The sequence below is a fragment of the Hyposmocoma kahamanoa genome, unplaced genomic scaffold, assembly GCF_003589595.1.
Source record: "Hyposmocoma kahamanoa isolate Upper Pololo Valley unplaced genomic scaffold, ASM358959v1 220, whole genome shotgun sequence".
Classification (NCBI taxonomy): Eukaryota; Metazoa; Arthropoda; class Insecta; order Lepidoptera; family Cosmopterigidae; genus Hyposmocoma; species Hyposmocoma kahamanoa.
The window spans coordinates 45,836-55,865 of record NW_020653740.1 but is presented as its reverse complement, the minus strand read 5'-3'; the positions used below and the strand labels follow the sequence as shown (position 1 = coordinate 55,865).

Here is a 10,030-nt window from a genome sequence, read left to right as displayed (position 1 = left end):
TATATGTAGAATTATGCGATCGATACGATGGAATACCTTTCCAAATTTGCACAATTATTGAAATATTTTTTTTGTATTGTCATCATCTTTGTTTACGATTTGCTTGTGTTGAGTGTGTGCGTTATTATCAATAAGTAATTATTATCAGAGATTTCTCTAATCCCGAAAAGATTCAGGACCTAAAAAATATTGTCTTAAGGCAGTCTCCACTTTCTGTCTCTGTTCCTCGAAAATACTCTACCTATTCCAATCACTGGTTATTATGGTAACATTTTATTTTTTAGTCTCGAGTTACACCATATCTCGGAGTGTACTATGTATATCTTTCTAATTTGTAAAGGCGGCGTCCTAGTCACAACTAGTTACATGTGACTTTTGTTTTACATAAACGATAATATATTTTTTGCTTTATAGATTGCCTTTAAGTTATAAGCGATACGCCCTACTACTATCAATAATGGGTGGATCCATTATTGATAAAGTATTTGATTGGGGTGGATAAAGTATTTGATTGTTGGTGGTATAATTCTTCACTATGTTATTCTTTATCCTAGTCAATTTTTTCCTGTACCTTGGTTATGTATACGATTGACAAAACATACTATATACGTAACTAACACTATACTTACTTTGTCGTTGTATACGTAGATACGTATATACCTACTAAGTATAGTACATACATATTATTATACTAGTAGATACTATATTATTACTAGATATTAAGATACTACATTATGTAGTAAACGGTTTTACACTTATAGCTAGGTACACTTTAATACAACACATTAATAGCCTTTAGAAAATAGGTAACGTAAAAGACACCAAATATTGTCCAAAAAATATATTTTATTGTAGTAGACAACACGTGGATGCGCGTCCGGTGCCCAGCCCGCCCCGTGCGCGCGTCCCACAACAACACTTCGCTATCTACTTCCAGCTCTCTGTTTTATTAATTGGAATTTTATTTAATAATTACAACACTTTTTTATGTTCGTATTTAACTTAGGTATATAACTAACTTCGTCTTGTATATAACTTGGTGTAAGAACAGCCTTCAGGAATTGAAATAGGGTGGCGTAATACACGCCTCACAGCACTGTTTCCATTTCTACTCGTGTCCGCTCTCTGAAATATAAACGTAAATATAATACTATCGTACTTATACCGAAATGTTATTTCGTGAGTATCGCTCAAGTTGTAAGGACCTTGCTCGTAAATCACCGCAAGAAAGCGGCCTATCGAGGTCGGGCAATAAATCGGCAGGTGCCTGCAGCGTCCTTGGGTGTGTGGCGTCGTGCAGTTCTCCGCCAGCAAGTAGAGTACCGGCCGACGCAAGCCGGCGCGGCGGCGGCGCTAGCCCGTGCGCCGCCAACGTCGCGGCCAGATGCCGCGCACGGGACACAGCCGTGTCGCGCTCGTGCTGAGCGCGCCATATCTACACATTCAATCATAAAAAGGTAAAACTTTGATTTATCTTTATATCTTGATTAAATGAAAGAGACACACCTGCGCGGCACAAACGGCAGATCGACAGCGCCCCCGATGTGCCGAACCGAAATCACGCGCCGCCGCTTCTACGATGGCGCCGTCAAATGATAGAGATTGCCCTAAAAGACAACAGGTAAGTGTCGGTTTAACAGACTAGTGTCCACTTGCACTAAGCCTAGGTACGCCTTAAACCGATAATTGCAATGCAAAAGACACTCTTAATGCATGGTGTTAAGAGTGTCTTATCAATTTAAGCATTGGTTTAAGACATACTTAAGTTTAGTGCAAGTGGACATAGGGGTCGTATTCCAGAACTCTACTCAATACTCAAGTCAGGATTTGAGTATTGCAGTGAACACTGAAAATCATACTCAAGGCCTTGCCCTTAGGATTGTATTTCCAGTGCTTGATACCATACTCAAGTCTGCTCAAATCCTGACTTGAGCATTGAGTAGAGTCCTGGACTACGACCCTTAGTGTACAATGCTCTCTCGGTTACTATGTACTAATCCTCACAAAATATAAACGTCAGAGTCACACGCCAAGAAGAACAGACTAGGCCACATAGGTAGGTAACTAAAATGAAATGAAATATACCCATTGAGAGCGAAACGAGCGCACAGCATGAACCCGCAGTCGAAGTTGCCAGGTGTTCGCGCATGTACCGAAAATAGACATGCTCGAGCAGCAGCAACAGCGCCGCCAGCAAAATGCCTGCCATTAGCAGCAGGAACGCAGACAAAAACTGCTCCAGAGCCAGCGGGTCCGAAGACTTGTGCTCCTGTTTATTCGGCTTGCACGTGCCGGTCATCCAATATCTAACACGACAAAAAATATTTGAATGAATAATTAGACCTGAACATAAAGTATTATCACTGAAAATGGCACTCACCTTCGTAATCTTTCCAGGTCGCCGTTAGATCTTAGATCTAGTAGTCGTTTATTAAACATACTGAGGTATTTTGAGTTTCGCGTGAATGCTAACCCGTAACCTGTCATGGCATACCAGGAGCCTACGGTTAGGAGTCTGCAATCTTCATCCTGTGGAAAATCAAAACAAATGTGAATTTCTCATAGAAGAATATAGAACTGAGTACAAAGTACAATAATTATCAATTTAACTGTGTGACTTACTTGTGATACTAAATAATCGAGTACAGTGCCATCATAAATAAATGCATCGAGTTCCCCTGTTAAGACACTCGTCACAGCAGCGCTTACGGTACTTCGATTGTGCCTAAAAATAAAAATTTTAATTAAAGATTAAGATTGAAGTTCAGAAACTAAATATACATATTGATTTTTTTTTAAATATGCTAAGTTCAGGTACTCACCGTCTCATGTAGGCGTGGGTTTCTGTAAAATATTTAGCTAGTGTTGCATCAGTATGTGACCACGGCACGGTACCAAATTTGAGTGGCGGCCTCAACGTCAAAGGCCGCGCAATTCGTGGATCGTCTAAGCCACTTAATTCGTGAAATTCTTCTCTTGTGATCATAAACGCCGCTAAATTGGCAGTATAAATGGCAAGAAATACCACAGCAAACATAGCCCACATGTTCGTCATGAATCTGGCTGTAAATCCTCGCGGTGAATCAACGTGGACTGAAGCCTAAAAGGTCGTAATATGGGTTACTGTAATACTGTAGTACAATCAGCAACAGATAGATATATACAGTTTTGACTTCTGAGAATTAAGTTTTGTCATAAAATCCTAATTTCATATAAAATAGTGGTTTTCTTAATTTTAGATTTTAGTGATCTCTTCTCAATATTACTGTGGTTAATCGAGGATATCTTTTCACGACTCTCTAAAAAAGCTTTAATTTTAGTTACCAATCGGCTCTAAATTTTGGATTTAAATCTCTCACCCACCTGAAACAAAACAGCCCACACTATCCAGTACGTCCGACAAAGTGAAAAGCGGTTCTGTGGAAGGCGTTTTGAATTGGACCCAGTTGAGCAGTCGAATCCACTGGGCGATAACCACTCGAAGAAAAATATAGAGAAAGTAGCCGCTTGTATAGCTACGGCTCCCACTAACATCCAAGATGCCGTATCGAAAGGTTCTAAGAAAGCCGTCGGAGAAATAATGCCAGTTCGTTTGGCTACGACAATTGCTATGCCCGTTTCCATAAACGGTATGCTGAAGTCCACCACTGCTTCTCGATCCGAATTTATTATTAGGGATGTTAATACCTACAACAACAAACGTCTGATATATATAAACAAAAAATATATATTTAACCCTTTCATGGATTTTATAAACTGTACCACACACGAAAATATCAATACTTTTCTTGCCGTATGTAGTGCTATTGATTGAATATAAAATGTTCAACGTACTTATGTAAATCATTGAATTTTGTCAGGACGTTGTTGATACTTCTCTGTGGAAAAGCAGTAGGCGACAAATGCATAGAAAGTACTTGGAAATAGCACTGCAAAGTCCGCAGTTGGTTATTTGAGTTTCATGTACAGCGAAACGGGGAACCCCGTATTATAATATACAATATTTAATTTTACGATAAACGTCGTTACTATCCATGAAAGGGATAAAAAACTTGCGTAATTAAAACATGGAAAAACTTAATCTTTAAAAGGTATTTTATTCACCATATCAGTTTTCTTGTTTATGAGATCTGCGATCAGACCATTCCATTTTCCGTTCTGCAGCGTTCCCCAGCGACCGTCCTCAACCCGTGAGAGTTCATATGTGAAACCTAGTTGTTCAGCTAGTTGCGAGAGTAGGTCTATACAAAAACCGCTGCAGCATTGGTACAAGGAACTGTTTCTGTGCGCAGTACCGGCTTCCAACCTGTCGCAGTGAAAGAGATATAAATTGTATAAGTTTCTTACTTCTGGGTGATTTTAACAGAGAAATCGGTGGGTGATTCTTGTCTGGGGGTGGTCTTTCCAGATGTGTTGAAAGTGGGTCGTATACACAGACATATATCTAGATAGACGCCGCAAGAGTGCGTACTTCGCGTGCCCAAAGTAAGTGAAATCCGCTGCTACACTTTAGAACGCGCTCGACCGTTATCGTAGGTAAATACCGGTCGAAAACGCGAAAAACGCATAATTGTCCCATTATAAACGGCCAATGCACCATGATTGTGGGTAAATTGGTAAACAGGGACGTTTCCTTCCACGGGCAAGTGATTTTGTAATCAGAAGATGCATAATTTATTTTAAAAACATTATTATTTTGGTTTTGTATAAATTTCGAGAAAACAAATATGCAACCGAGTGTATGCCTTATGTTTGTAATACATTTTACTTGGTGCGATATATTTGTGATCCTTTGTTAATACGCCATGAATATCGAACGAACGCACTTTTGTGTAATACATTCAGTTTCGTGGTAGGGCCGTTTGTACATTTCTTTGGCCAAATTTAACATTTAGTGATGTATTGTTAGGCAACACCGTTCTCGATTCTGAACGATTTTGAAAACAAAGGGACGAAAATTATTATGACCAACAACTAGCAATATTATAAAAATATTCTATAACTCTTTTGTTATAAAGTTTCATTTTTTTTTTTCAATTTTGTAGTATCTATTATCAGTAATATCTGTAATTTCGATAATTTTTGCAGCACGTTGCCTTGAATGTCCGAATATAGTGAGCAAATAATTACATACATCGCCGGATATGTAGTACGAGTAATAAAAAAAAATATATAATGGAAAGAATTAACAGTGCGCTGTCTTTACAAAAACCTGGAGTTAGTCATATGTATGAGTTCGTTGCTTTCGAGGACGAAAGTGGTCTAGTTTATTCCACCTAAGATGCTATCCAAATATGCAGTGGCAGATTTAGAAATCCGAGAAATAATAAATAAATCATAAAAATTACACTCGAGGCCGTCATTAAGTAAACCTCCTCTGATTAATAAGATTTTACCATATTTTGTCAGCAGTAACATTTTCATTTGTCTTGCTATTCATCTGTTTGATCAAGTACCAACAGAAAACCATCTAGTGAAATTAATTAGGGCAGTCACAAGTTCATATATTGTCGTGCGTATTCAATAATTAAGTTAATCGATAAGATCTTCTATTACAAAAAGACGTAATATAATTAAGCCCATTTTATTGGAAGGACAATAATTTCAATATTTGAAGTCGATTAAAAATTAAAGACTAAATTTTTTTAAGTAATCACCATTTTTTTAAAACAAGTAAAATAAAGGACTTAACTATCTTATTCTAGTATTTTTCTACTATATTATTATTACGACTACTTGTAATCAACAAATACTTGAACAAAAATTATTATATTTAGAATCGATTAATTGAATGGAATACGCGTGTTTACGCGTATTCCGTTCATTCAATCGATTTAGAGCGAGTGGAAGGAGGTTTCCATCACTAAATAGCTCTTGTGACGTTATAGTGGGTACAAAAAATGTGGCACGCTTAGTTTTCATACAAATTGCTGTACTTGCGGCGTCTATCTAGATATATGTCTGTGGCTGTATAATACCTTTACATAAGAAAGATGAGAGGGACGATGTAAATAACTACATACCGATAAGTACTGTCTATTGTATAAAAAAAATTTGAATCGATTTTGAACATAAAAGTAACATCATTTTTAGAGGTAAATAAATTGCTTGTAGACTGCCATATTGGCTTTAGGACAGGAAGATCCACACTTGCGATCAGAAAAGTCGTATACTTCATACTAGAATCCCTAGATAGATCCCAAAAGTGTAGCAGTATTTTTTGTGATTTGTGAAAGGCTGCCTACGACATAACTTTCTCATAAAAAAAAAACTAGAACACTACGGCTTCAAAAATAAAGAACTAAATTTAATTAAGTCCTATCTTTCAAATAGAACTCAATTTGTAATGGTGGAAAGCATATTTTCTAACCTTAGAAAAATAGACATAGGAGTATCGCAAGGACCAGAATTAGGACCTTTGCTTTCCTCATCTATATTAACGACTTGTCGAATGTAAATCTATTCGCAGATGATACATATGTAAAAACAAACTGTTGTTATGGACAGCCTTAATGGTTTACCGCAAACGGCAATCCTACTCCTTACTAAGAAAAAACCATTACTATAGAATACAAAATAAAGAAGAAATAACAATGTTATTAGACCTAATTTCCTTTAGTTTTTTCCATCCTCTAAGGATCATTCTTGACATTCTTGGGATGTATTATTCAGGACACATTGAATCATTATCACATTGACAAGATATGTAAAAAACCAAAGCAAATTATGTCGGCTGCGGACCCATTAAACTTAAACAACTATCGTGTCTCATCTGCTAGAGAGTACTTTGTTAAATGTAGAATAATGACTGCTCTTTAATTTTTTTCATATATGTACAGATAATTGTTAGAGATATAAGAAATAAAAATTGATATGCATGCATATAATACCAGAAGTAAACAAACTAGTAACAAATAAAACCAGATTAGTAAAAAAACGTTAAACATGGCCTAAATATAAAAATTTATATGTACAATAAACTACCAATAATTAGTGTATCTGACTTCGAAATGACTGCATTCAAGCAAACACTAGAACTTTCCTTTGAAAATCACGCTTTTTATAAAAATCAACGTATTTATGGATTCAAATATAAATTACCTACAATTAATTTTCTTTAAAAAATCATGATATTAAGATTCTGTACTATTACGTAGAGAGTTTAGATCTATACAGATGCGTATACACGCAGCCTAAATTAAGTCTGTATTTTCCTTAGAGGATGGAAAAAAAATAAAGGAAAGGAGCTGCCCTAACTACAGAATGAACGTGCATATCTAAACAAAAACTGAACCCTACCCTTGTTTTTTTTTTCTTTAGTTTATTGTAATCAAATTATGATTAAAACGTATGAAAAAATCGGAAACGAGTGTATAATTTTGTTTTCGAGAACTGAGAATGCCTTGTAAATGAGTCTTGTTGAATCTAAATTAAATATAAAATTATTTACTAATAACTCTAATGATGGAATTGCATTATCATGTAATCTGTCTCAATGTTTTTATTTATATTTACACAATATAAATATTTATTTAAATCATCATTAAGAAAGTGACGAAAATGTCACTACCATGTCAAAGTGTGCAAAGTCCATTTACAATGATACAAATTAAAATTAAATATATTTATTTATCTGTAATAAATAAACTAATCTATATTATTTATTATTAGAATAAACTTCTAAAAAGGACTAAATAATTACAACATAAATAAAATAATGGATTAAAAATATTTCATAACGTTTGTTGAAAAAATGTTGGGAAGAGATAGACGTAAGAAAAAGGAGCAATCAGTAAAGAAATATAAAAGTAGGGTCAAGAGCACGTCAAACTTGACACTTAAAACTTCAATCCAACTCTATGCCGCTTAGGATCAGAATAGTCCAAAGTACAAAGTGGCAAGCTTGACGTGCTCTTGACTGTACGTTACAGAAAGCGAAAAGGAGAAAAGGATAAGTATTATCTATTGATCAAATGTCAGAAAGAAAACAGAGAAAGGAATGGCGTAAGAGGCTAAAAATTCGCAGAGATAATAGAACATGCAGGGAAAGACTTTCAATCTGTCTGCGTGATGATTCACCGCCTTCATGCGACATCGAAAATCAACCGATGAACCGATTCCACACCTTCCTTCTATTTCAAACATCTCCTTCTGTCCCAAGCATACGATCTTATTCTGTTTCAAGATGTCTTTCATCATCCAGATACTCATCTCCATCACTATTGGTAAATTACTTGCTTAAGAGTCTTGATTCACAAAGTGACAGTAGGTAGTACAACATACCCAAAGATGATTGGATTGAAGATCTCAAAAAGTAATCGCCACCACCATTATTGAAATAGTGGTGAAATTAGCCGTATAGAATTGAGACGTTTCCGTTCTAAAAAATCGTCCTTAAACTTTTTTACAAATACGACTTAGACCAGAGGCGTCCCCTGATAGGATGGGACAGCAGTCGATCTTTCAGCAACCCTATATGCAAGCACACACTGACGGCAATTATGTCGCGGTATCCTTAAACATGCCACGGTATCCTTAGGCATACCGGGGCATCTTAGGTGTGCTGAAGCGTACCGTCGCTACATCGTTGCGTGACGTGTATTGAATGCTATAGTTGCATGGAGTCAAGTTAACGGTGACCAATGGCGACGTGGAGCGTGTGTCCTGAAATCTATCGATGTATTCTTAAGGCTGCCGAGGCATTCATACGGCTGCCGAAGATCCATAAGGCTGCCGAGGCGTCTCTAAAACTGGCAAGGCATCCCTATGGTTGCCGACACATCTGTAAGGCTGCTGAAGCATTCCGGAGGCTGAAGGCTCAGCATGTCTGAGTATACCGCAGTTTCATTTTGCAGCTATGATTATTGTCACTAAAATTGCAACTATAAAGTCATAATCTTAAGGTACATTACTATTCGTCACCTAAAAATCCCTTGCCGTCCCGTCTTGTCAGTGGACACTGGGACTAACTTTGTTATGTAGAGGACTTTCTTTTATAATTAAAACGGCTTAATTTTGATAAGGTAATAACATCTTGCTTAGCTGGTGAAAATGAAGAGGCTTACTTTTTTATTACGTCAAAGGACAACAAAAAGTTCAGTAAATAGTGACCTTCTAGTAATTTAAATATTAATAATTTAAATAAATTACATTTTATTTAAATTGTTAGACTATTTTTCATGGTATAAAGCTGAATATTTCATCATTATTTTATCATGGACCACGATAGACTAACAAGGCCATTGCCTTTTGTACTCCAAGAGTAAAAATTAGATGATATGAAAATGTCACGACATCATAACTTAAAAAATGTAAAAATGTTGTGTTGACCACTTTCATTCTAAAAGTGCGAAGTGTTAAGTAAATAATATTGATTATAAAAACTATTATTGGACATACTACCCATTTGGCCGATATTAAAAACTGAATAGAAGACTGTGTTAGTGTTCCAAAAAAAAATATTTTAATAATATAGAATTTACATAATTGAATATGCCTAATACTTTAAAAAGCCTAAAATTTAATCAATATGTAAGTGATTACGTAAATAAAGATAATGAAGTAAAAAATACGTTTTATTCTACAGTAAAACATGCTTCATTAAAATTAATTTAATATGTCACTACCTTGGACTTGTGTCACTTCCGTGGAGGTGTGTTTTCTTTTTTTCATGAAAACGACAGTGATAATAGCTAGGTTCTTAAGTGAAACATATTGTAGTATATGGTATCTTTCATTTGAGACCACTTTGAATCATATCAAAAAACATTGCTTTTTTAATTATTTCAAGTCCGTTTTTGAGGATGGTCCATGTACGCTCACAAGAACAACACTATCACAAAACAATAATTAACAACAATCATCAAAATATACAATCAAGTAGGCAATCTGAAGTAATCAAATCAAAATTTGGCAAGATTTATGAATAAACATTACATGAGATATTTGGGCTATTGTGTGATTTGTAGAAAAATAACCATGCCTGTTGGTGTTCTAGCTCTTGTTCGGTGGACTGTATTGTTCAGGTTCT

General features: G+C 35.7%; 1 protein-coding gene across 2 annotated transcripts in view; it reads right to left on the bottom strand.

Annotated features, from left to right (window-relative positions):
- Positions 1–917: 917 nt before the first annotated feature.
- LOC113227846 (glutamate receptor ionotropic, NMDA 2C) overlaps positions 918–10,030 on the bottom strand; it is a 23,330-nt gene continuing 14,217 nt past the window's right edge. Inside the window, exons 8-16 of one of the 2 annotated variants that reach the window (XM_026460899.1) lie at positions 4,105–4,306; positions 3,364–3,687; positions 2,823–3,100; positions 2,623–2,725; positions 2,381–2,529; positions 2,086–2,306; positions 1,507–1,607; positions 1,206–1,435; positions 918–1,125 (exon numbers count right to left, since the gene is read on the bottom strand). In XM_026460899.1, the coding sequence (XP_026316684.1) occupies positions 1,089–1,125; positions 1,206–1,435; positions 1,507–1,607; positions 2,086–2,306; positions 2,381–2,529; positions 2,623–2,725; positions 2,823–3,100; positions 3,364–3,687; positions 4,105–4,306 (1,645 nt within the window). In that variant the 3' untranslated portion in view covers positions 918–1,088. The remainder of the gene's footprint in view (positions 1,126–1,205; positions 1,436–1,506; positions 1,608–2,085; positions 2,307–2,380; positions 2,530–2,622; positions 2,726–2,822; positions 3,101–3,363; positions 3,688–4,104; positions 4,307–10,030) is intronic. The other variant, XM_026460900.1, reaches the window with a different exon arrangement.